The sequence below is a fragment of the Seriola lalandi genome, unplaced genomic scaffold (assembly GCF_002814215.2).
Source record: "Seriola lalandi dorsalis isolate HSWRI2012SDOR001 ecotype SW California unplaced genomic scaffold, Sedor1 jcf7180002054502, whole genome shotgun sequence".
Lineage (NCBI taxonomy): Eukaryota > Metazoa > Chordata > Actinopteri > Carangiformes > Carangidae > Seriola > Seriola lalandi.
The window spans coordinates 27,762-55,206 of NW_019525055.1; the positions used below are offsets into that span (position 1 = coordinate 27,762).

The window sequence follows — 27,445 nt, forward strand, 5'->3', positions numbered from 1 at the left end:
CTTATTTTAATATTTAATTTTTATGACTTTTTATGCCCTATTATACTATGACGTTTTTATGACTTTTTATGCCCTACTATACTATGACATTTTCATGCCTTATTATACTATGTCGTTTTTATGACTTTTTATTCATTATTATACTATGACGTTTTTATGTCTTTCTATAGCGTGTCATCTTTAAGACTGTTAATTCCCTACTATACTATGACGTTTTTTATCGTTTTTATGCCTTGCTATACTATGACGTTTTTATGACTTACTATAATAAGACGTTTTTTAACGTTTTTATACCTTGCTATACTATGACGTTTTTATAACTTGCTTTACGGTGTCATTTTTTAAAACATTTTCATGCCTTGCTATACTATGACGTTTTTTAATGTTTTTATGCCTTGCTATACTATGACGTCTTTTTGACGTTTTTATCCCTTGCTATAGTATGATGTTTTTGTAACTTAATATACTAAGACGTTTTATGCCTTGCTATACTATGACATTTTAGGCCTTACTATACTATGACGTTTTTCAATGTTTTCATGCCTCATTATACTATGACGTTTTTTTGACGTTTTTATGCCTTGATATACTATGAGATTTTCTGACTTTTTTATGCCTTGCTATACTATGATGTTTTTATGACTTACTACACTAAGACATTTTATGCCTTACTATACTATGGCGTTTTTTGACGTTTTTATGCCTTATTAGAATATGACATATTTTGACGTTTTTATGCCTTACTATACTTTGATGTTTTCATACCTCACTTTCCAGTCTGTGTCGAATTTACATGTTCTCTCTGTGGCTTTGTGTCTTCTTTCTGGGTACTCTGGTTTCTTCCCACAGTCCAAAGACATGCACATTAGGTTAATTGGCTCTAACGCCTTTTTGTACAATGACTTTTTTTACGCCTTACTATACTATGGCTTTTTATGCCTTAGTATACTATGACTTTTGACATACATATGACATACATGTACCTATATCAAGAGTGATGTTACCATATGTGTAACCTATAAGAGGATATATTATTATGACACATATACATACTCTGGATATATGAAGATATAAGTTCATAACATACATAAAATACTCATGTAAAATGCAACTTTCTTAAAACAACTTACTTATACAAATTCTATATGTTTTCTATATGATTTTCTTAATAATTTCTAATCAAATTCAAAAATACATGTATATCTTTTATATTGACATATATAATATGAACATATACTGTCAGGCTTTGGGATGGATATGTATTTAACATATCTCTCTCTATGAACAGATATACTAAAATACATGTTTCTATTAGCTAGATTTTACATATATATCAATATATGATATTGTTCCAATTACTAAGTAGGTTTCATATGTAACTTTTTACTAATATAGGCTATTTTAAATACATATATGATTTTACTTCATATGTACATATATTTCATACATGAAAATTCAACACATGTACATATATTACATTTGCATATAGGCATTCCTGAATGTAAATTCAGATCTTATATTTAAATAAACCATTTGGTTGACAGCATCAATAAGCCAATCTCTTTGTTTTTGCAGGATGGTTGGGTTGCTGCATCTCTACCAATGTTGAGGCCAAACCTACGCCCTTGATACAGATACCACCCTCATGTCAGGCTAGCTGTTTTCTTTTGTTTCCCGTTTTGTGCTAAGTTAAGCCAACTGGCTGCTGGCTATAGTTTCATATCAAAAAAGACAGATGAGTATGATATCAGTCCTTTCATTTGACTTTTGGGGCAAAAAGTGATAAAAAAAAAGTATATTTCCCAAAATGTTAGAGCATCAAATCATTTTAATTGGATATTATAAAGAAAAAAAATGTCATGTAAGTAAATGTTAAGTACACCACTAATGCTCATTGTCATCAAACAGGCCGGTTTACTCTTAAGTTCACTTTTCTCTGAAAGGAAACCTGAAATGACAGCTGCATGTAAAAAATCTGATTCTATAATTCAGAAACACTAGAAGTTTGTGAATATAAGCTTTTGATAATTAAATTCATGTATATCACAAATACAAGTCTGCATTTTAATTTATAGAAAAGGCAAATAAATGTAAGTTGTATGAATCTGAAAATGAATGACAGTATACTGTATAATGTCTCAAAATCTATCAATCCACTAAGATTCATCACTTTAATTTATGGCTCTTAATCTGAATCAAGTATGCTTACAGTGGAAATTATCGATTTGAGCCCGATGGTGTGTGAAGATGTGTGTGCATGTGTAAATGGTTACCTCTCTGTCTGGTTTATGTGGTTTCATCAGCTCCACAACCTGTCCTCTCCTGACCAGGATGACCTGGGAGTCTCCCAGCCAGGCCACGTACAGCGTCTGGCCCCGCAGGAACGTCACCACACCTGTTGTGCCACAACGCAGGTTCTGCCAAAAACAGGCGCATGTTACAGTATCCAGCTCACAGCAAGCAACAGCTGCACTACTTCGTACAGGAATGGTATCCCTGTTTTCAGGTCTTGAAGTCTCAGCGGAGAGGAACAGAGCTATCAACTGTTCACCACCTGGTAGTTAGTTGGATTAATTGGCGCAGGAGACTGCCAGAAAGACCTAACAGACCCAAATGTGTAGTGAGGGTGAACTGGGACCTGGCTGAGGCCCCAGTCTGCAAGGTCTTTAACCTTCACCTCCAGAAGAACGTCTCATTCATCCCTGGTTAAGTGGGGGACATGGAATCTGAGTGGGCCATGTTCAAAGCCAGCTACTGGGAGCTGGGTCAGAACATTGATGGCGTGTGTCGTGCAGCAACCTGAGAACCATGGGGGAGGGAGGCCATCAGGCTGAGGGAGGAGGTCCTTCAGGCTTGATTGGCACAGAGGTCTCTTAAGCCACAGATGGGTACCAGCAGGCCAGAAGGGCTATGGACATGATGGTCGCAGACACAAAAACCTGGCTGTGGGAGTTTGGGGGAACAATGGAGCAGGAGTTTTTAGTTGGCCTCACGAACATTCTGGCAAACCATCAAATGAGTTAAGAAGGGAATGCAGTGGCCAAAATGTGTTCAGCAGCAGGGGAGAAGGAACTGCTGAACCCTTGAAGCCAACCAACATGTCCTCTATGCTGAAGGCGCTGAACATTGATGGCCTATGTTGGCTGACACGCTTCTTCAATGTCGCATGCAGGTCAGGGACAGTAGCTTTGGACTGGCAGACCAGGGTGGTAGTTCCTGAGATGTTCAGCTTTTATATCACAGAAATAAGAGCTGTATCCGTATTCTCAGCAAGAAGTTGAACATGTTTCCAGTTGGTGTTGGCCTCCACCAGGGTTTTCCCTTGTCACCTATCTTATCTGAGGTTTTCACAGACAGGATTTCAAGGCAAAGTCAGGGGGAGGAAAGTGTCCGGTTTGGGGTCCTCAGAATGGCCTTGCTGCTTTTTGCAAAAAAACGTGGTTCTTTTGGCTTCATCAGGCCGTGACCTCTGGCATGCATTTGGGGTTGTTTGTAGCTGAGTGTGAAGCAGCTGGGATGAAAGTCAGCACTTCCAAGTCTGAGGCCATGGTTCTCTGCCAGAAAACTGTGAATTGCTCCCTTCGGGTTAGGAGCGAGTTGCTGCCCCAAGCACTGCCCCAAGGAGTTTAAGATCTCAGGCTGTTGTTCATGATTGAGGGTTAAAATGGAGCACGAGATTGACAGGTGGACTGGTGCAGTGTCAGCAGTAACGCATACATTGTACTGGACTGTTTTGGTGAAGAGAGAGCTCAGCCAGAAGGCATAGCTTTTGATTTACCAGTCAGTCTATGTTCCAACCTCCACCTGTGGTCATGAGCTTTAGGTAGTGTCCAAAAGAAATGAGTTTCCTCTGTCAGGTGGCTAGACTCATCCTTAGAGACAGGCTAAGGAGCTCAGACAGGCACATCCAACTGGTAGAAGACCTCAGGGTATACCCACAACACACTGGAGAGATTATATAGCTCATCTCTCCTGGGAACACCTTGTGATCTCTCAGGCTGGAAAATGTTGCTGGCAATGTCTGGATTACTTTGCTTAATCTGCTGCCACCATGATCTAACTCCAGATAAGCAGCAGAAAATGGATCGATTGATGTGGTAGTACATGTAGTAGTAGTAGTAGTAGAAGAGGGCTACTAGTAGTGATAACATCAACAGTAGGAGAGATAAAAGAGTAGTAGAAGTAGTACTAATAGTATTAGTTTACATTAGTAAACAAATACAATTCAGTTACCATGATAGATTATTACTTTGCATCATCAACAGGTTTACACTGGTACTATATTTCTTAATATTATTAAAGGCTTTGGCTCTTTGCACATGTGGTTACCTCTCGTGAGGCCTTCTTCACAAAGCGTTCGTCGGTGAGTTTGAAGGCCCTGCAGAGTGCCTCGCCGGGGTCCTGGCTGAAAGATTCCTGACGAACTAAGTTGACGTGGAGGTGATTGGCAGCATAAATGGCAGCGTCAACACCGCCATGACCGTCAAACACGGCAAAGAAAGCCTGTTCTTCCTGATCCTGAGAGACAATACATATCAGTTAGTGGACACGGTGAAGAGGACACAGTAAATTGAACAGCTCCTTGCATTAAAAGTAGCATAATAGCTGCTGATTGTACAACGGTGACTTTAATGCATTGATATCCTGACAATTGGAGATTGACTGACAAAAACACCCCACTAACCAGTTTTATCGATGTACGATAAGATTTATGTTTCAATATAATATAATATAATAAGACATAATACGTCTCAAACAAATATAGATATTACTAGACCTGCAGGTACGTACACTGGGGTCGGGACACATGGACCAACATTGGTTTTAGCAATCACTTGGATGAATTTCTGTCAAATTAGTTCACTCAAAATAACCAAGTCAGAACTGAACAGAAAGGCTACTTTAGTTGTAGAGCTTAACAATTTCCTTGTTTATCATATGCAAGACTTTTAGATGATTAGAAAGAACTTGAGAAAACTCATTTAGAAGAGGGTGATAGTGAGTTTTATGGATATGGACAAAACCAAGTTACGATGATGCAAGTGCTTGTAAATGTGCTGGTAAATCTTCATGGGAGCTGTAGTTTTTGTTTAACTTTAAAACCTTACAGTTTCTTATAGCAACTGCTGTAATGAATTGAGCTTTTAGATTATGGACAGCAAATCCCAAAACCACATTTCATTTTTTACAAAGACAGATGAAACTAATACTGAATGAGAGATTGCACTGAGTTACAGGAGCTAGTGGAACAGAGCAATTAGCACTAAGCACAGAAACCTTTTCGTTTTCTTTCCAATTGTTAATGTTATTGTTGTTGTTACCACAACACTACCTGAAAAATATCAGAACCTGAGAAACCATCAGGAGACCAGCCACCATGTTGGGAAGACAGATTGAAAGCATCAGTCGCCACTGTGGTGGTCTGGTCTCACCGAGGTCTGATAATGATCTGCTTTTACTTGGGGTGTGGGGGAGTTGTTGAAGTCTACCTGAACATTGAAGAGTGTGTTGAAGTCCGGGATGATGACATGCTTGTCCTCCATCTTACGCCTCATGTTCTTGATGGCGTGGATGGAAGTTTCATAGTATGGCTGTGGGCGGCGGCGGAAGGGAAACTCCTTCAGCCAGAGGCAGCACATCTCAAACAGTCTGTTAAACACCACCCGTGCCAGCTTCACAGACTCCATCTCTAACACACAAACACACAAAGAATCAGACGTGCTTCTTTATTGAACATATGCTAACTAGGTCATATTGTGTCAGTCACTTATATTGGTTTGCTTACGTTGCTATTCAGTGGGGACTGAGCAGTAGAGGGCACATACTCTTCCCTGCCAGCAAGAGCCAGCTTCAGAGTTCACGTTTTGAGAGTTTATGAGTTTAAAGTAACATTCCACCATAATCTATCTTTTGAACATCAAACACCCCCTGTGCAGGCTTCAAAGGTGGCTCTTTGTAACTTGCTCCTTTCTTAAGGTTTAAGGGTGGTCTGTTTGGATTCAGAGCAGTTACAATGAATGTCATTGGTGACCCAGAGTAATGGCAAAGAGAGCGAGTGAGCGAGAGAGAGAGTGAGAGAGAGAGAGAGAGAGAGAGAGAGAGAGAGAGAGAAAACACATCGAAACTTCTTGCAGTATAATCTCGCTCGGTTGTTGTTCAGAGTCTGTGGCCATCTGCTCTGCCTATGATACGACGCTGACGTTACTGCTTTATGCAAGATTTGATCAGCTGTTTTGAAAAAACATTTCCATCTTCGGAGATAGATGCCAGAAAAGTATTCCATCAAAGTTAATGCACAAACCACGTTTAAGTATGGTATAAATTATAAATTTCTCACTTTTGGTTTCAAATTTTTTATCAAGAGAAAACACAGGCCAATATATGTTGTAGCAGACAAAAAAAGCTATTTAATTTCACTTGGACACTGTGAGTGCGCTGTAAGAATTTTAAGGCAACTCAGATAAATGTGCCAACTAAAACTGTAAAAGTCTCGGTTTAATTTTTCTGCTGTGTCAAAAATCGAACTGTGAAAAGTCCCCATGCCCAGTGGAAATTATGCCGTTGTGGATAGTAAAAGCCCCAAGGATGTGTTATACTTTTTCAGAAAGGCAGATGAAAGAAACCTTCATTGAGATATTGCACTGGGTTACAGAAGTGAGTGGAACAGAGCTGAGCCCAGAGGTGCTATCAAGGCGGCAGCTCTCGGTTATAACCAAGACACAGACTGTGAGTGCATGGGCTTGACCTACTAATGATTGCTGCAGGTAAAATAGTCTATCCTGTCTTTGCCATTGACTTGTCTCTCACTCTGCTGCTGTGAGAAACACACAGAGCTACACAGTCCCATTTCCTCCCCTCATTCTCACCCCTCCTCCTTCTAAAAGTACATCCACGTCAAGCACTGTCCCAAAACTGAACTTCATCATGTGAACTGGCTGTTCAGCCCCTCCCCACTCATGCTCCCAATGGAGATATTTTAGCACGTCATCTGACATCAAGGTCTACCCATAACACCTTGCCAACAGCTGAAGGAAAGAAAAAAACAAAACAGCAGAGTGCAGTGAGGCATCATGAAACAAGATGTGATCGGCTGTTACACAACACGAGAAGTTCTTACTTTGAGAAGGCACACAGTGTGGAACAGTTTGAGCTTCAATGCAAGTCGATCAAAATTAAAACACATCACACAACCAGTTGAAAATCTTATAATAAAACACGGTGTACTGGTAACGAGCTGATAAATAAGTTATTAAAAAAATTAAATCATTCAAGAGTTGAGTGATTTAATTTTGATACAACATTTGAAAAACAGCAAAGATTTAAACAGTTATATTTTCAGCTACTGATGATGTCTAAGTGTCAGTTAACCCTCTGAAGTCTATTATATATACATACATACATACATACATACATATACATATTCTATTTACAGTGACATACCTTCATTTATATATCATGTGGAGACAAGCTCAGTGAACCAGATGAAAACTCTGCATGCACAATGTATAATTTATATCTGTAGACTATAACAAATTTTGTGATGTTTTAAAACTGTGTTATTAATATTTTCACTAATTAATAGCCATACACTAATTTTCAATGAAAAAGCCACAAAATCAAGTTGGGATAAAATCATGTTACATGTAAATAGACTGTATTATAGTTTTATTTCTCACATTTTTCTGCTGTATTTGTGTGTACGAATAGTGAAACAATATTTTTTACAACCTTGAACTGTTCTATAATAATATTTAGGGTGATTATCACTGAACAGTGGCACATTTCTACAGGGTCCTGGGTCATTATTCATGTATTTTTTTGGGTTGTTGGCAGCTTAGTTAAATTGACAGTCAGACAAAGGACACCATGCATGTGAGGTGAGGACAGTTTAAAAGCTGCTAAATGATGACAAAAACCACTACACAGAAAGTCAGCAAAAACAACCTATACTCCAGAGGGTTAAGTTATAATTTATATTTCTCTGTGGAGATTTACATCCCCTGAATTTGACTGATCCTACAGGATAACACTGGCACTATTCTATATTTTTGTTACTGTTACAAATCCCATGAAAAGACCAAAGCCAACAATGAATTAGCCTGTCAATACTTCCTGACTTCCTTTCCCTGTCTGTGGCACTCAGCCCAAAACCCACTGATTACAACTGAAGACATAAATCTTTAAAGACAGGTGCCAAATTCGTTTGTAAAAAAAAAAAGAAATACATTAGGCAACTGTAATTTTTGGCAAACGTAACTCAAACAGGAGGAAATTGAAAATTTGTTGGGCACTATTTTCAGCAGTGAATTAATACACATTTGGTGCTCTTGTGGGTATTTCCAGCATGTGAGAGTTAGAATGAACAACAGTTCATCACTATGAGTGACCGCTTTCAGATTACACATAATCCTTTGATCAATTATTAATATAAAAATACAGATTAGTGCAGCTTTAAAAGATGACTGCTGAATAAATTTCTATATCCTTGAATGCTGTATTTTCTGTAATAACTTCTGCCAACATTATCTAAGTCTTCTGTCTATATCCATTTAATATTTAGTATAGTTGATGTGTTTGTAATATACATATTAAGAAAGCATTGCTGATTCTAATATTATACTACCACTGTGATTCAAGTATGTTTAGACAAAGCCTGAAGGCCGTTTTAATGAAACTCTATTGGCGCATAGTGGATGTAGAATATCCTGGTTTATAGCTGTGAGTATGTTTTCTGCCCTCTAGTGGTCAAATACCACTTAATGCAGATTTGCGGGGGAGAACTGGGACAAAGCCCTGGTGGTTACATGCCTGTGAGTGTGTGTGTGTGTGTGTGTGTGTGTGTGTGTGTGTGCGTGTGCGTGCGTGCGTGCGTGCGTGCGTGCGTGCGTGCATATGTATGGGATGAAGTGAGAGCGAGACCTAATTTCTCACTGCGTGTGCGTGTGTGTGTGCATGTGTGTGTGTGTGTATGTGTGTGTGTGTGTGTGTGTGTGTGTGAATGTTTGAGTGAGTGTGTTTGAGAGAGAGAGGGCGCAGTCTCACAGGCCCACCCCGAGAACTCACGTGGTAGTGGGACAGCTCCATCTTCTACAGCCTTAATCAGGTGGTGGATGGAGAGGTCAGCCTTCACAACGCTGTCTGCTGTTGCTCTGGCCAGGGCTGCAGCCAGGGAGCACGGGCAGTTACTGTGGTGAGGAGAAACGACACTGTTATGAATGGGTCAGAAATGAAAATCGTGTTACAATAATCTGCTGTGGAGATCAAAAGTGTCGTCTATGCATAGATATGCTGTAAGTCCACAATATCAACATGCTGAATGAAAGAAACACCAAACTCATGGTTTTGCTATTCTTATATAAACACAAAGGTATACAATTACCAAACCATATACTGTACACCGTAAACCAAAATATATAGATTCAATTTTGACCTGATGATGGCGCTAGATGAAAAGTCAGGGGTAACCAACGTTTATTACAATTCATCCTGAGGGAGACTTGAATGTATATGTCAAATTTCATGGCAATCCATCAAGTAGTTGTCAACACATTTCCCTCAAAACTGCAAATGTGAAGCAAAGTCATTAGGATACATCATTGGGAAACCATGACCTTTGACCCTCTGGTGGTACTCAATTAAAAATCAGAGGATCCCCAGAGCCAGTGTGCTTTATCTTCAGGAGACCATGGATATCTATAATATGATACTAATAATGATAATAACTTTATTTATATAGCACCTTTTAAAAACAGGGTTTACAAAGTGCTTTGGCAAATGAATCAAAAATGGTCAAAAGCAGGACAGACATACGGTAGAGTTACAGAGGGAGGGCAAACAATATGATTCAGTATAAATAAGAACAGTTAGAAGGAGCAGATGCTGTATAGACAAACACACACACACACACACACACACACACTACAATCACACAATGCACACACAAACGATCTACGATCTGTACTGTATCCGTACAAAATTTCATGGCAATCCATACAATAATTGTCGAGCTATTTCAGTCAACAGCTGAACAATGGACATTGCCTTGAGCAATACTGCACTACAGGATGGGCAAAAACAAAAATCAGCAGATATAAGATCAGGTTTTTTAGAGTATTTGCCTTGAACAGTGTTAAAATGATGTAACAGCTCTGTTTGAGTGTCGTGGTATACTGCTACATCTGGCCAGAGCTGTGTGTGCATCTGTGCCAGAGGAGGAATGTCTGCTCTTAAGGTTAAGGTGCGGTAGGAAGCGGGAGGAGGAGGAGGAGGAGGAGGAGGAGGAGGAGGAGGAAGAGGGGGTCGTTTGAAGGACTGAAGTCCTGCTGTACATGAGTCACCGGGATAACTAGGCCACCTCCAGATGCAGGTAACCATGGTAACCCAACTTCTGGATGCTCTCCATCACGCTCAAATTAAGTTAAACCTGAACTGAACTGATGCTCACTTAATGGCTTCTTAATTCAGGTGTGAGGGCCAAAGCTTGCTTTAGTGGAAAAGCATTATTAAAAATCAATCAAATTATTTATTCCTGTCTGTCCTAGACAAATATGATGTGATGATGTGCAGCCAGTCCAATCCTTTATTCTTTATACATGTCCAATGCTAAAAGATTTACCCATTGAACAATTTAATATCTTTCTGGACTTTTTTTTCTTAATAATTTAATTTATACAACCACATATGTACCCCATAGAGTTCATATTAATTTAAAATGTACCTGTGTGGCAGGTGAAATGTGGAGTGCAACAATAACATGCTAGATACAGTAGTAAGACGCTGCACACTTGAAACTGTTTAATTTACCTAAATGAATGAACTGGGGATGGCTGAGTACAACACAGGGACATATTCTACAATTAAATACTGCACATTAAGTGTGAAAGCACCTCTGTGGCTTTTATGTTAAATTACATGGTTTTAATCAATGAAAAGCCAAACGCTGGTTCATTTCTAAGGATTCCAAGGATTTAAAAATTTAAAATTTTGTAAAACTGCTTTTGGTTTTTATGGTTCACGTGCAGCGGGTCTAACCCTTTGTGCATTGTGTTGTATAATGGGCGAGAGGAAGTCTGCTACTTGTGCAACACTTTATTTCAACAATACAATTATAACTTTAGAGAAACATTGACAGGACTGCAGTTGCATAAATTCTCTCTGTGTTCCTCTTCCCAGAGAAAAAGACAGAAAAAAAGGGAATAAAAAAGAGGACATAAAGCTACAAAGTGCAAGTTCATAAAATAAAACAATGACTAAACTTTCTGTTAAAACAAGGAACATCCCTGTTTTTAGAAAAGTATAGAAGTTGTACATGGAAACATATTTATTCCCCTAAAAACTAAGTAGCAGCCTTTTAGGAAGCACAGAAAGATTACATTTTATTCTGTACACTTCAAAATAAAAGTCTCAGCTGAATTCAAACAGGACTTTACAGGATTTTGTAATGTCTGAATTATAATTTAGTACAACATACAGAGAACACAGAGTAAAAACTTTATTTTTTCCCTCACATATAATTACTTTTTTTTGTTGTTTTTATTACATTATACGTGTACATTTATTTCCTAGCACACCATATTTCCCTTGGAATGAAACTTGCCATGTAAATAGTGTTGCTTTGCTTTTACTGACAAACCAACAACTGCAAACTGTAGTTCACTTCTCATATCTATAGTTAGAATTTGCCTCTCTTCTCTTCTCTTCTCTTCTCTTCTCTTCTCTTCTCTTCTCTTCTCTTCTCTTCTCTTCTCTTCTCTTCTAATACGTCTGCGTGGTGGAAAAAAATTAAAACAGTAGGGACCATTTCTCTCTCCATGGCAACAACAGAAACTACAAATAACTTTACTGACGATCATCTCACAGAAATAGTTAAACAAATTATTCATTTCCATCCCGACACTGGACAGAGTATATCCAGACAATTTCACGTATTTTATCCACAAGCCTAATCTCTGCAGAAATAAAGAGTCAGTCAGTGATGGACAGTAAGACCCAATTTATTGGTATTAATATGCAATCTAGCTGATGACATTTGATCACAGGCTTTTTTTGATATTATTTTGATATTTGGTATTTTTGTCTTAAAATTTGGTAAAACAATTTGGTTAAGATAAACAAACCAACAGCTCCACAGTAACATGTTTAGCATGTTAGCTCACTGTGGGTGCTAATATGAAGGAAAAGTAAAGAGTGCCCAAGAAGTCATCTCCATCTGCCCTCAGTGTCTACAGACCAGTTGCTGAAAGTCCTGGAGAGACTGGTTTTGGCCTGTGACAGCCTTCAGGTGACACCTCTCTGGGCTTCCTGCAGTTTTCCTGTCGCCCTCAGGTTGAAGTCGACAACAGCGTCATTTACCTGCTTCTGCGGCACTGTGAGAATCATGTTCTTTGATTTCTCCAGTGCCCTTTCACGCGATCCAGCCCGTCCTGCTGAGAGAGAACCTCCAGAAGACGCAGGTAGACGTCTTCACAACCTCCTGGATTACTGACTACCCGACACACAGAGAGGCCACAGTTTGTGCAGCTGCTGGGATGCGTGTCTGAACAGTTGTTTAGCAGCACACGAGCACCGCAAGGGACCTCCTCTCACCTATCCGTTTCACCCTGTACACCTCTGATTGTCAGCACAACTCTGAGTCCTGTCATCTGCAGAGGTTCTCAGATGACTCCACTGGGTGTGTCAGTGGTGGATAGGATGCAGAGCACAGAGACCTGGTGGACTGCTACGTGGTGTAGAGTAGCATTTGTGGATTTTGGGAGGACTGGAAGTTAAACATCATTCTACAAAAGAAAGTGGAGGTGGAGGAGGGATACAGATACGTTGAAATCACAGAGGCTGTTTACAGGAAGGGACAGAACAGATTCGGCTTCTTGATCTATCTAATAGAAATGGCTGAGGAGGTTGACTACAGACCTTTTCTTCTCTGAAAATGAAGACTGGGACCTTTTTTACAAAAACTTGCAACATGCAAGTATCTATTTGCAACATGACATCATTAGTTTTTGGGTTAATTTTGACATGTTTCATTAATCAAAAGAAACATGCGCTAGTCCTGGAGAACTTTTACATAATCTGCAACTTGTAAGTGACAATCATTTTTTAAGTAGGACACTGTCACCACAGCAATACTCGCAAACCACTTTTGTGAAGTGGGCCCCAACGGGTCAGCAGTTGGTTGTTACTTGTTTTTTTACCTGTATTGTGTTGTGTTGTAGTTAGTTGGAAGTCTGCTGTTCAATGATTTTAAAGGTGGAAAATGTTTAGTTGTGACTTGCAGCAGTATATCAGGTTTACTCTTATGCCTACTGATGTCGTTTGGTTTTTATTCAGATTCACATTGAGGTTTATCTGGACCAGGAATACGTGTATCCGGTCTTATAATTCCTCTCCTCCCTTAGAAACTTCTCTTTCATCAGGTCCTTGATTTTGTTCTCAAACTGGGTCAAGGGCTACAAGCATCAGGAACAGAGTAGTTAAAGCATGCCCCCATAAAGCAGTAACCATAGTAACCTCCTGTATAAACGTCTCCTTGAAAAATGTGGCAGCTGTATTGGTGAAATATCTTGTTCTACTTCTTGAAAGGGCTCTGTCAAGACAAATTATGTAACAACTCTGCATGCACTGAATTGTCACATCACAGCACGACCCTGAATGAAAGGGCGGCGTTTCTCCAGACGGGGCTGGTGTCGATCTGAATGCATATGAAGCCTTGTATTACTTTCCCCATCTCATATACTGGAATTGCAATAAGAAAGGATCTCTTCAGTCACTGTGAATAGATGAGCTATTTCAATGTACACACAGCATGGGTATGTGAGCATTGCTTTAATCTATCCCTTAGGTTTAGGCCCAAAGTACATTTCTTATCTCCTGTTATGAAAGATCGTCTGGGACACGTCTGTTACTGTTTCCAGTGTCAAAGCTAAACATAGAGAAGCAGCATTCAGTTTTTATGCACCATGTATGTGGGACAAACTCCCAGAAAAGTTCAGGTCTGCTACAATTCTCAGTTCAGTTTAATCAGGACTCAAAACATTTTCTTTTCCCAACTGGATTGTATTTCATCAGTCTGCTATATCTGTCTTATTCTATTTAATCTTATTTTAATATTCTATTCTGTTTTACCCTTTTAAAACATATTCATGTGTTTTTTACATTGTATGTCTTTTATAGCCTGTGTTTCTCATATGTATTTTCTTAGTACCTTAATGTTTTGCTTAAAACACTTTGAACTGCCTTTGTTTCTTTACTGACAAATTTGCCTTGCTGTAAGTGCTTGTTCTGTAGTATATACTATCATAGTTAGTTAGTTAGTTTAGTCCAAACAACGTTCCGAAATACAAATGTCTGTTTTCTTTAATCTTTGTTTTTTGGGATATTGATTCATTTAAACTATTTGTATTTGGTATTTGGTATGTATTTGATAAGAACAGTATATGTTTTTTGATGCAAAATCTTAATCTGCAAAGCAAGTAGCAACTGTATCTCATGACAAATAAATGTGGAGGGAAGCGTTCAGTATTCATATTTCCCTCTTAAATGTGGTGGAATGGAAGTATAAAGTAAAACGCACCTCAAAGTACAATGTTTGAGTAAATATACTCAGTTACTTTCTGCCACTCTTAAGTACATTATAATACATGTTATAAAAATGAACTGAGATATGTGGGAGAACTGAGAGTGTGCATCAGATAAAAGAAGAAATAAAGACAGAGAGAGGAAAGAAGATGGAGATGAGAGATGAAGGGTGGGGAGGGTCTAACTGTCAGTATTTGGGTTTGCTCATCACCAGTGTTTCTCCTCCATGTTTCCATTCATAGAAACCCTCTACATTTCCCTCTCTCTCTCCTCCTCCTCCTCTCTCTCTCTCTCTCTCTCTCTCTCTTTCTCCTCACTCTTTCCACCACTGGCAGCCTGGTGGGGGTGGATGCTGAGCTGAGGAGCGCTGATTGGCTGCAGGTCACACAGGAGAACGCACCGCGCACCAATGACAGCTCCCAGTGGCTTGTGCATCACAGTGAGGTCATGTGGAGCGGAGGAGGATTAAAGGAGAGCTTAATCTCACTTCACACCATCACACTGCAGCAACACAACTCACCACATAAATGACCAGCACTGGTTCAACTGGATAGATGGTCGTCAAAATTGTTAACTCATAGCGAAGCAAAAGAGATTCTCCTTTCCCACAGCACTGTGATTTATTTGACAGTGTGCTCTGTGACATTCCTTCTGCCTCTCCCTCAATTTTAATGAACAGAAAGACGTGTCTCAATGTGAACATTTGAAAGTAACATAAGTGGTGCACACTCACGTACACAGCTCAAATAATCCAGTACAACAGAAACAGAGACCCCAAAATTAAGATAATAATCTCCTCTCATAGTCTCAATGAAAACTGAACAACAACCACTTTCTACAGTAATGTTTATCACATAGCCACTGCTTTGGATTGTTTTATATTGCTATGCTGTTACTGAGTCTTTCCTCTCTATGCCACACATGACTGGTGACCTTTACATTTTGTAAAGGACAAATATGGGCTACTGTATGTATTTATAGCAACAATAGTATGCCATCTGCAGGTTTTAACTGAGAAAACTGCAGTTTTCTGTATCATTCTTTATCATTTTTATATTATGTTGTGCATGTGTGTGTGTGTGTGTGTGTGTGTGTGTGTTGGTAAATAATTTTCATTTCAAACCTGTAAATGACAGTTTTGTTGACTGGAGCATATTTTTTGTTCACATTGCTGCTTCAGAGAAAGAAGCAGGGGGAGCAGATTTTATTTGTCCAAAAGAAATAAAGTGATGAGTATGAGAAGAAGGCATCAAAAGAAAACAATATCTGAAGCAACCGGATTTTGCTTTGTATTTCTCTGGTTAAAAAGGCCTTGGACTTGTTTCACAAGATGAAGCGAACAACATCCTGAAAGAGTCTGAAAGGTGCTCAGGGTAAAGGCCATGGGGTTATTCACATCTTATTTTTGTAAATTTTTTCATCTTTCAAAAAGTCACGAAAAAACAAATCTTGGTGAATCTCACATAAATTTTTCCTGTAGTTATTTTTTCTAACCTTTTTGATTCTATTATGTTGTTAACTGCCATTTTTGTTTTGTGTGGATCCCGGGAGACATGCAGATGTTGTGTCGGAGTCTCTTTCCCCATTGATTTGTATTTCCCCTTATGTTAACCTCATCCCAAAACATATCCCTAACCTCAACCAGTCATCTCTGCTACACCTACTCATAACCTAAACTACACCCAACAGCAGAAGGGGGTGCTACAGAAAACACAGTTCTAATGTAAGGGAGCCACTGACAGCTGCTGAGTTAGAAGCTGAAACTGAAAAACAGATAATAAAATAAAAAAAAAGCTTTGGTCACATAGAAGCTGAGGCTGTAATTAGTGGAGGTGTTGTACTGGACTGCATTACTAGTGTTTGTAGTACTCTCCCACTCTCATGTGTGAAAATGTGGTGGGAAAAACTGTACAAACACCTTTTTAAAAAACCCTGTTTCCCAGAGTTTAAGATGACGTCTTGAAATTGTTTCAGTCCAAAACCAAAAGACATTCAGTTCACAATGATACTACTTCAGATGATTATCAGATCATTTGAGGATTTGTTTCAGCTCTACTTGTGATATTTTGCCTCTGTTTGTCACAACATAACCCTCACTCCTGCTGGTGGACCCTCGGTTAAAAATGTACCCCGGCCACAGCTTCGGCTGTTGATAAAGTTTGGAGCTAAATATGTCAGTATGTTTGAGTCAGCTGTGATTATTGCCTTCTCCCATGGCCCTTACCACAGTCTGGTGTTGCTTTTGTTCTCTCGTGTGGTCCCTGCTGCGGCTGTGTTTAGCTACAATCACACAGGGAGCTTTGACAGGCTGCTCGCAGTGATAAAACTGGAGAGCTCTGAGTGTATGTGTTAGCAGATGACTCATGCATGCAGCCATGTTGTTTTTTTGTTTTTTTTGTTTCTTTTTTTTTTTTACCATTGCTTTCTACAAGCTTGTTCTTTTCTACAGAATTAGCCCCAGAGTCAAGCAACAAGGTTGTTTCCATAGCAACACAGAAGCGAGTGACTGACAGTCAATGGTGTCAGTCGTCCTGTTGCCAAACGCACAGAACAAGCTCCCACTTCATAATTCTAAATATTGAACCTTTTCTGTGCCAAGTGGAGGTGAGAGTGTAGATCCACTGGAACTCACACGGCTCTATTGATATATTCTGCTTTGGGCGCCGGTCCCTTGTACCAGGCATTCCTCACTATTAAACCTGGAAGACTGCAGAGCCTTTTCTAGGAACAGAGAGAAAATCATCTGGCTATTTCCAGCCTCACCTTAGCCATTTGTTTTATCCTATTTTCCAAGATTTGGTTAAAAGAAATTTTGATTTAGTGTGTTTCTAACAAACTACTGTTATGTGAACACAGTATTCTCAAGAGGGCATAACAGGATTACATAATACAAAGAGAGCCAGTAACCCTTAAATCATGGCGATTTACTGCTGCTTCTCCCTTAAGATGGCTTTCAAATGACTTTGATGAATTAATTTGTCTCCTCAGTCCACACACACCATGTGGCGCTTTAGTCTGTTGCCGGGCTTTCTGGCATCTAATGGTGAGTGGCAGGAATCCACTGATGCTGCATCTGAACTGCTGGAAATAGGCCTTTATTACATCTTTTACAATTCAACCAGGGGTAAAACCTTGTGTTATTTCTTTCCCATGTCTTTCATTCCTTCATGCTCAAATTCAAAATGAAAATAAAAACCTGTGGATAGAAATGGACTAAAGTATAGTATTGTAATAGGATTAGATTTTACTCTAAATTGCCATTTTCTTTGGTTCTCCACTAACATCTATATCTAAATGTCGAGAACTGTGTCATCTTAGAGTAAAAAAGATTCAATTGCGGCTGTTGTGTTTGTTACCATTTGACGGGGAAAGCTTGTGTTCTCTGTATTTTTCTTGTCGTCAGTAACACCTACGATGTGCTACTCCGTCTTTCAAAGCTCTCTGATTTTGCCACCTTTTCCACAACTCTCAGCCCCAAACCTCTTCCTTTCCTACTGAAGATGTAAATCAGTGAAACACTACCTAAGTTTCTGAAACAGCTGGGCACTCTAGTTTTTTAGCAAATGTGACTCAAACAGGAGAAAACGTTGTATTTGTTGGGCATTATTTTCAGCCATGAATTAAGGAACATTTGGTGTTGTAGTATTTACAGCAGATCTATCCGCGATGCATACACTATTTCCGACATGAAAACTGGTATTTTAAAAAAGCTAAATGTGTGGCGAGAGAGAGTGTGAGTGTCAGACCAGCGTGCACATATTTATACCCAGAGTGGCTGGAACAGTCTGCCTGCGGCCCGAGAACAGCTGAAAGTGTTGATATGTTTAAACAGAGACTTAAAACCCACCTCTCTTAAAACCTTGGCTTTTGATTAGGATGTTTTATGGCCATTATTTATTGTATTTTATTATTTATTTTATTGTATTCATGTTTTGAAATGATCTGTTCTATTTTATTTTTGTTATCATTTTAAAACGTATTCATTGGTTTTGTTATTACATTTTCATTTTTACTTTCTCATGTGCGTTGATCTCTTGTCAGAGACAGAGCAATCCGAGGGTGATATGAAGGTAATAAGTGTTTTCTGATCTGATCAATCAGCAGCACTTCATCATTTGTCAGTGCCTTCCAAAAATATTGTAAATCTGTTTTATGCTGTTACATTACTGTGGTAAAGGTCGGGTTAGGTTTAGGCACAAAGAAACTTGGTTAGGTTTAGGGAAATATCATGGTTTTGGTTAAAATAGGTACTTCATTAAGGTTAGAGGAGCTTCGTTGTCATGGTTACAATAATAAACACTTTTAAGGCTAAGCTTTAGGGAACGATTGTGCTCATGGTCAAAAGCAACTAATGTTGACTATTGGTTTGAAGCAGGAAATAAACAGCAGTCTTCTGTGTTGTTATCTCCTCCCTCTGTGGACTTTGTTGTACTATAACAATGTCACTTGACGAGTCATATTGACTACTGCCGCTAGGGGGCGTTGTCACTTGTACACAAACCTTATTTTTGAATTGTTGTTTTTCTTGGGAGGACAGTCTTGTGTAAAGAGTGGTGGAGCAGACAGAGGCTTTACTATGAAGGTTATTGAGGTTGTGTTTACATCCATTTATGGCTAACTGGGGGAGGAGAAATCAAGCTTCTGCTTCCACCAATAGCCCCGTTCAGGACTGGCTCATCCACTGCGTGGGAGACAGAAAAGCTGTAGGAAGTGACTGTGCCCTTCACTTTAGCGGAGGTTGGGACGGATTAGCCGGTTAGGCTTCATCCTTTAAGTCTTTTCTCTTGCAAAACTAAAAAAATACAGTTTGAAAACAATTCCGAGAAAGAATAAATCTCACTTTTTTAATTAAGTGAGCGCAAGCATCTCCTTGTGGTAATGTGCTCATTACTGCCCCCCCTGAGTTTGGAGGGGATAACACCCACTGGTACTTTATAGTTGGTGAGAACAAGTGACACAAAGGTCAGAGTTATGCTTCATGAGAAATGTTTCAAACAGTATTTTTCAGTTCTGATCTAGCAAGACAGAGTTGAGATTTGTGAAACTGAACCATGCGTATTCACAGCTTTATAAACCTGACAAAAAGAGTGCCCGTGAACACTTCTGTCTTTGTGCGTGCACAGAGTTTAATGCCTCTTTCAGCAGGAGGATGGTGTATGTGGGATTGACTCAAAATAAACTACAGTGCGTCTGTGTGTTTGTGGTGATGAGGAAACATGTCATCCAGTGCACCAGTGTGGCTCACTGATGTGCTTTTGGACAACAATCGAGTTTTATGGCACAGAGGAATCGGGAGAAGACAGTACTTGTATAGTAGCATCAATTCAATGTTGGTTTGTTTTTTTTGTGTTTCGAGCATGAAATGAACCAAAACCATATGGAGTCTTGTGCATGAATGTGGAATAAAAGTGGATCTGTACAGCTGTGCTGTCTCACTGACAGGATCGTCTACAGTAAACAGTAAAATGTGTGATTAGCCACCAGCTGAAGACTAGCAGATGCAAACAAAAAGTGTGGTGCTTTGCCCTCTCAGCAATTCTACCTTAAGTGCACCCCTGGATGTTTTCTGAGCTCTGTTGATGTAACACTGTGCACTTCAAACAGTGTGGAAGTGATGGAGCGACTGTGACTGCAGACGTCACAGAGTGCTGCTGTATGCATTTGCAATGCCGTGTTCCACTTACGATGAAGTGCACAATGTTGGCTGCAGAGAGGCGTGTCTAATCCGTCATAAAATTAGAAAACCCTCTACAGCCACAAAACTCCTCTAACAGCCTACAGTACATCTGGGAATGTTGTGTAGGCAGTCGGTCTACTATTTCGACAAGACATGACAGCAACTGGAGACTTAAAGGTGACACACTGCAAGGAAAATGAACCGTAAAGCTTCGCATGTGTCATGTATTTGAAATGGTTCTATATCTGGTGAAGTGTAGTAAGTTTCCAGATAAGCCTCCAGCCTTTTGCTCAGCCTCCACAGAAACACTGGAGAACTTGCATGTAATTCCCTCCCGAGGTTTTTCAGCAGACCCAGTGCTGCTCTGCACAAGGCCTAAAGGCAGTATTATGTAATCTACCACCTGGATCATTGTTGGATTGGTGAGAGCCTATAGCAGAGCCATATCACATCCTGACCTGAACTAGAAGCTCTTGAGAAGCACCTTTAATTTCACAAACAATAGTGTTGTCTGTGTGACTGCTGCCACCTCTTGAGCGATGTCATGATTGACGTAGACACTGCAGTATCAACTCCCCATTCAAACTATACAAAGTACAGTCAAAACAACAGATGTTGGTCTGTGAACACTCAGCTCTAGAAATCCCGTTCTTCCGGTCAGAGACCAGAGCAATAGAGTAGCAACATGGGAGGGGCCACTGGTTCCTGAAGTGTTTTTGTCCATTCTGTGTTCCCATTTAAAAACACAGTTTTATGTTAAGGCCACCAGTTTTAATTATTTCAACTTTGTTTCAGAAATTACAGATTACAGACAGGTCTAAATACTACAATACCCATGAGCCTCCAGCACCGTTGCCATGAGGCCACTCTTCTCAAATGCATGAAGAAAAGCGCCAACAAATTCAAAACCATTTGTTATTGCAATTTAGACCAAGCATGGCACCATAGTTGCTGAATTCATCCAAAACTGATCCAGAATTTAAAAGTGAGATGATTTAAGCTGCAGATTGTGTTTATAGTTTTCTCGACAGCGTGACCTTCATTTTTTTTTTTTTTTAATCCAATACAAGTGTTTTTTGTTGGGTATTATTTTTGTGTGTGTATTTGGTGCACCCAAAAACAATGTATGAAGACTGAAGTAGACATCCGTCCCAGAAAATGCATGTCAGTATAGGATCAATTGATTGTTGGTTGTTAGTTTTGGTGTTTTGGGATTTTGGGATTTGTTGGCAATAAAAAAAAAACAGAGTATCACCAGGTTTATCCTTTAGAGATTTTTTCACTCAAGTATTGAATACCTCTGTTGTCCTGCTCTCAGCCTGTTCATCCTCTCTGCTGCAGCTTTGTGAATAAAAACAGGCTTCTCTGTAATTGACTTCCTTTATCATTCGTCATGCCTTGATATTCTACCACATTGCCCAGCACAGCGAAGTCAAAGATTTCTTTCAAGACCGTCAAAAGGGACAAGCCTCGACATGCTGACTTGATCTCCTGACCATCTGTTTTAACAGAGTATTAAACTGCTTAGAGGATGAAATGCTGGTGATTGTGAACCGCTCCCCGCATACTGGCGTGGCACCCATGGCACAGTAAACAGCTGTTGTGAAACCTCGCCTAAATAAATGCGACCTCGTCCTATAATACTTAACAAACTTGAAGTAAATTTCAAATCCTTACTTAGTAATTAAAATCATAGAAATCAGCTCATTTCTTACATAATCTTTTCATTAGTTTCGAGCAGCAGTTCAGAGTTTCAGTCTGGCCTTAACGCTCAGCGAGACACCGAAGCAGCTTTGCTCACTTGTGAATTATTACAAAATATAAAAGCATGTCAAGACACCAAAGTATGGCAATTTTTTTTTAATTTTTTTTTTTAAACCAAGTCTTAGCCTTTTATCAGTGTTAATTTTGTTGAATTAGTTTAAGACACTTTGTCATCTTACTATTGTTTAAGTTTATTGTTAACTAAAGGCAAATCAATCTGGTTTTCAACAGTTTCATTAGATTTGTGTGGTGCAATTTACATTTTTATGTCTTCTAAGATCTTGCTGTTAAGTAATAAATACATTACATACACATGATGATTGATTAAATAATTTGAGGTTTCGGACAGCTGGTTGGACAAAACAACATTCAATGTTTAAAAGACTAAATGATTAAATGATTAATAGCACAAATACTCAACAGATTAATCCTAAACAAGAACAATCATTAGTTGCAGCACTACTTGAAGGAATAAGTAGTGTGCCGCAGCAGACATTTGATGATCCAGTGGCTTTCCTTTAGCACCACACATTTTTTAGCAGCGCTTACAGCTAAATAATCAGTATGTTGTCATTTCTGTCACCTTAAAATGCTGTGGAAAGAAAAATAAATAATGTATGAAAGTGGTATTTAAGATTTAGCACTTTCAACCACTAAGCCATTATTTTGATAAAACCGGTTCGCACAGCATTTTGGTCTACCACAATGTATGACCACATCATTGTTCCTTATACAGCTTTACATTAATAATTATACCTAAACTGTATCTAATTCTAGACAATCATGTCATGTCTTTACCATGATGAAATCCAACAGTATGGTCACATCTTTTGACCTTGTGTTTTGTCCCTTTCTCCAGGCGCTACTTCAGACCCAGATAAATTAATTACTCTTTGTGTGACTGCTTCACAGTGTCTCTCCCATTCAGCAGCTTTCAAATACATTTTTCAAGGTCAGACAGGTAGGGATTCTGGACTATAATGCGATCTGAACTGCTTTGCATTCAGTTCATCTGCCTCAAACATATGACTCATCATTTGAATTTTGGGCACCTTGTGTGAACAAATACGCACAACACTTTGGAGCACTAGCAGACTGGAAAGGCTTCTGCAAAAGTGTCTATCCATAATGCGCTAAGAGGAAAAGGAGGACACTGCACACTTTTGAAGGTCACTGCACTTCCAAAAATGGGGCCTCTCCAGAGTTGAAATTAATTAAGGCGCCTGTTTTAGAGACGGCAATGTGAGCCACTGCTGGAAAGACTGGTGATTCTCCTTTCTTTACACTCCAGTGTTAGAGAGTTACAACAGAGACATTATAAGGGAGAGACAAGGCACTTGAAAATTCCTGAATAGAATAGTCCATAATGCCAAAGATTGCAGTTTTATGACACGTCCCACCCCTCCCCTGAAACAGCCGATCGTCTGCTTTATAACAGCCGACATCAAGCCAAACATGTTGCACTGACACAAGGGCAAAGTTGAGGTATTGTCATTAAATGTTATGAACAAGCAACAGTCTAAAACCACCCAGAAGATATTCAATATTATGTTGAGATAAAGCGGTAAAGAAAGGAGGTTAGGGTTAGCACTTTTTCTCATGTGAGAAGCTGCAACCAGAAACTCTTTTTTTGCTGAAAAATGACAAAAATGATCAGCCGAATTACCAAGTGTAGTTATAATATACAAATCTACATTCAAAATCAGTTATTTTTTGACTACACTAATAAATTTAAATCCAACCTTGGAACAGAGCCTTTCTGTTGTGTGTCGTGCTTCATATGTTTAGAAAAACTAAAAAAATCAAGCGTCTCTTTCACATTTGTTAAATGAAACTTTGTGCACCTTGTTGAAGCAGCGTAATGGTTTGTAGGACTTGACAAGAGGGCTGTAGTTGTAAGTTCTGGTTCTGTCTGGGTGGAGTTTGCATATTCTGTCTGTATTTGCATGTTTCCCTCTGTGTCCACTGCCTTCCTCCCACAGCTCGAGTGCACAGTAGACTCTAAAACACTCATGGCTGTGAGTTTCTCTCAGCACTGTGATGGACTGTCCTGAGTGTTTCCCTGCCCTCTCCCCAGTGCATGCTGGGGATATGAGTAACCTTAACCTCACAGAAAGGTTCATTATGATATTATTATATTACCATATGAATGGTGCGTCATTATACCTAAATGCAAACATCACGGTGCTAACATATTGGCGATGACGATGATTAGATGCTAAATATTAACTGGTAATGTTTACCATGTTTGCCATCTTAGTTTAGCATGTTAGCATGCTAATACTTGTTAATTAGCTGCATGAATGAATGTCTGAACAAAATTTCACAGCAATCCATCCAATTGTTGTTGAGCAGATGAATATCAGCTTTTAGCTATATTAGCAATTAATCAATATAATTATATATAAAAATGAATATAATTATTTTCATCATTTATTACTAAGTATTTTCTTCACCAATTGCTTGGTCTATAAAATGTCAGAAAACAGTGAAAAAAGCCTGTTAGAGTCAGTCCAAAAATCCAAGATGTTCAGATAACTGTGACATATGACAAAGACAAGCAGCAAATCCTGAAGTCTGAGAACCTGGAACCAGTGAGTGTTTTTCATTATTGCTGCAAAAATGACTAAAATGATTTATCGATTACAAAAATAGCTGCCAATTGATTTCCTGTTGTTTAGCTTATTGCTGCAGCTCTATAATTAATATTGGGAAATGAAGAGTAGTTTTTTTAATCATTCGTGAACTGATGTAAAATCTAATGTGGTTGTCATTTATTATCCATCGATCATCACAATCATCTAACATTACAAAAAGAAATTCTATTCTAATGGCTTCATGGCACAAAACACAGTGTTGTTATACTGAGGGTGCAGAGGAAAAGGTCACATTAGTGTACAGCAGCCTCAACAATTGCCAGTGGTGGTGGAGGGCAGTAACTGAGGCTGCCCTCTGTGGTAATCCCAGCGAGACACTCTGATTAAAGGATTACTCCTGCAACTAATTTCAAAGGGATAGACCAAACCAGAACGAGGAAGCATAGAGGAGAGGAAGTTGTATGGATGACTGGACTGTGAAAAAACTGCCTCACCGAGTATGAGGATGGCTGGATGTAAAGCACCCCAAAGCATGTTGAAGATAAGCATTTCCACAATGTTTCCAGCACTGACTTAGTTTTGTAGGCTTTGCCAGGCCTGTTTTTCTAAGACAGGATGCCTCAAAAGTCACAGTAAAACCCCTTTACTGAGAAACCAGGCTGACAGAACCTCACACAGCTTCAATTTTCAGAGACGCTCTAGAAAGCCATTCAGTGACTTCCCAGAAGCCTCGGAGGATGTATATCTCCAGGGGGATCAAATCTCCTGGCTTCATATTGCTCTGATTAAACACTGAAAAGCCAGTGGACAGACAGATGGTAGCGTGAAAAACTAGGACTTTCAAAAATTCCATGCAAACGCACTTTTTGTGCTGGATCGCATGTTGACTTTCATTTAAAGCTGGGCCTGCTCGCAGTAATGCTTCTTCATGGGGAGAAGCAGCGACAGTATGACGAGAGTGGTGGATGCATCTAATGTTATTTCATATATGTTGAATGTGAAAAGAGCTGTATCCATTCTCTTTGAAACTAGTTCAGCCCAAAAGGAGGTCACTTCATTCTGAGACAGTGCATGTGGGACTTCAGTGGATGGTCTGATTCGTCTGCTGTAAAGTGACAAAATCGTCGAACATTTGCTCACTGCAGATAAAATCCATTTTCAGCTCTGGACTGCAGCTTTATTCTGGATCACTGCTGTGGTAATACACTCAGTACATTCCTCTATGACATAACAGTACCTTGCTATTGAAGCGTCTGCTGTGAGTCTGACCTTTGATGTTCTAATTAAAGCAGAAAGAGGAACATATTGTCAAACACGCTCAAGAGGCCGCTCCATGAACACAGCTTCATCCCGCTCGATGAATGCTAACGTACCTCTTTTAGGAAATGAAAAGCTTGACGCACCCTACTTCAAACCACAATTTCAAGGCCCTTTATTGTATGTCATTCCCCATCTGTCTCTCCCCTCATTTTCCCTCATTTGTCATGTTTCTGCTGTCGACTCTTAGTGTAGGAAAAGCTTCATGGAACTCATCACCATCCAGGTCAACCACCCCTCCCTCAGACCATTTGGTGTCTGCATAAGTATGTTTTTCACACAAGTGTAATTGGCGCCCACCAGGGCTGCACCAATTTATCGATTAGTCGATTGGAAGACAATTAATCAGCAGCTATTTTGATAATCGAAGAACTGTTTAAGTTGTTTTTAGGCAAAAGAGTCATGAAGATTTATGCTGTTGGTCGGACAAAACAAGACGTGAAGATGTAACCTTGGACGCCTCTTGGTTGTCATTTATAGACAAAACTTATTCATGTCGACAGGGTATGTTCTCGACTCCTCCACAGACTGCATTTTCTTATGTAGGCTGCTTCTGTATGGAGCTGAACAAAAAATTATGTTGGGAGAATAAAGTATATGTATCTATCTAAAACGATTAACTGATTAAGCAAAAAAATGCAATAATCATCAATAAAAAATAGTAATCAGGTGTGGCCCTACATCTCTATTTGGGTCAGCCACAGTTTGAATCAGGTCTAATTATGCTCTGGCTCCCTTTAGATAAGGTCTCCCCCTTTTTAAAAAAAATCATTTTATGTACGCCTGGTTCATGTAAGTTTCCCATTGGTCTGTTTCCAATCCGACATTTTAGACCCATGATGATGAAATTTATGTCACATTTACCCTTGTAATCCCTTGTGGCTATGGATGAAGAAAGCATAATTTGGACTTTATTTTCTCCAATGCAGCCATTTTCTCCTTTTTGCTTAGGAAGCTTTCCAAAAGTCGGCCTCCCTGCACCTTGCACGGTCTTCACATTGGCAGCTGTTTAGAGGGACAAGATGATTTGTGAATAACTATAATGTTCTTGTTCCTTGAACCATCTGTGGTCACAACAGAATCATAAATAATGACAATTTCAATATGTGCACAAGTAAGACATTGAACACGATTGTTATTCCAGCGGGGTGTGAGTGATAAAATACAGTCCCCAGCCTATTACTGATACAACCAAATGCAAGACTGTATGTGTGTATGCTCTCACCACACTCCTCTCCACAGAAGTCAAACTGTGCAGAGTAAATTCACAGGAAATAAAAGTGCACCTTAAAACAGAAGCTGTCTGCCCAGATGTGACGTTAATTATTGGAGGGCAAACAAATGTGCTCAAAAATATGGTAGGTAAGGACAAAAACCATATACATTTACATTCCAGATTATTAAAATCACTTCATGGCACACATAATATTAAAACCACTCCATCTCCCATTGGGAAATAAACCTTTTTATCATTATTCAGTTCATTTTTCATTAATTATTATGTATTTCATCATTA

General features: G+C 39.3%; 1 protein-coding gene across 1 annotated transcript in view; it reads right to left on the reverse strand.

Annotated features, from left to right (window-relative positions):
• ppm1e (protein phosphatase, Mg2+/Mn2+ dependent, 1E) overlaps positions 1 to 27,445 on the reverse strand; it is a 58,949-nt gene that overhangs the window by 21,598 nt on the left and 9,906 nt on the right. The window contains exons 3-6 of the mRNA XM_023413067.1: positions 9,064 to 9,185; positions 5,490 to 5,689; positions 4,330 to 4,518; positions 2,274 to 2,417 (exon numbers count right to left, since the gene is read on the reverse strand). Of these exons, the coding sequence (XP_023268835.1) occupies positions 2,274 to 2,417; positions 4,330 to 4,518; positions 5,490 to 5,689; positions 9,064 to 9,185 (655 nt within the window). The remainder of the gene's footprint in view (positions 1 to 2,273; positions 2,418 to 4,329; positions 4,519 to 5,489; positions 5,690 to 9,063; positions 9,186 to 27,445) is intronic.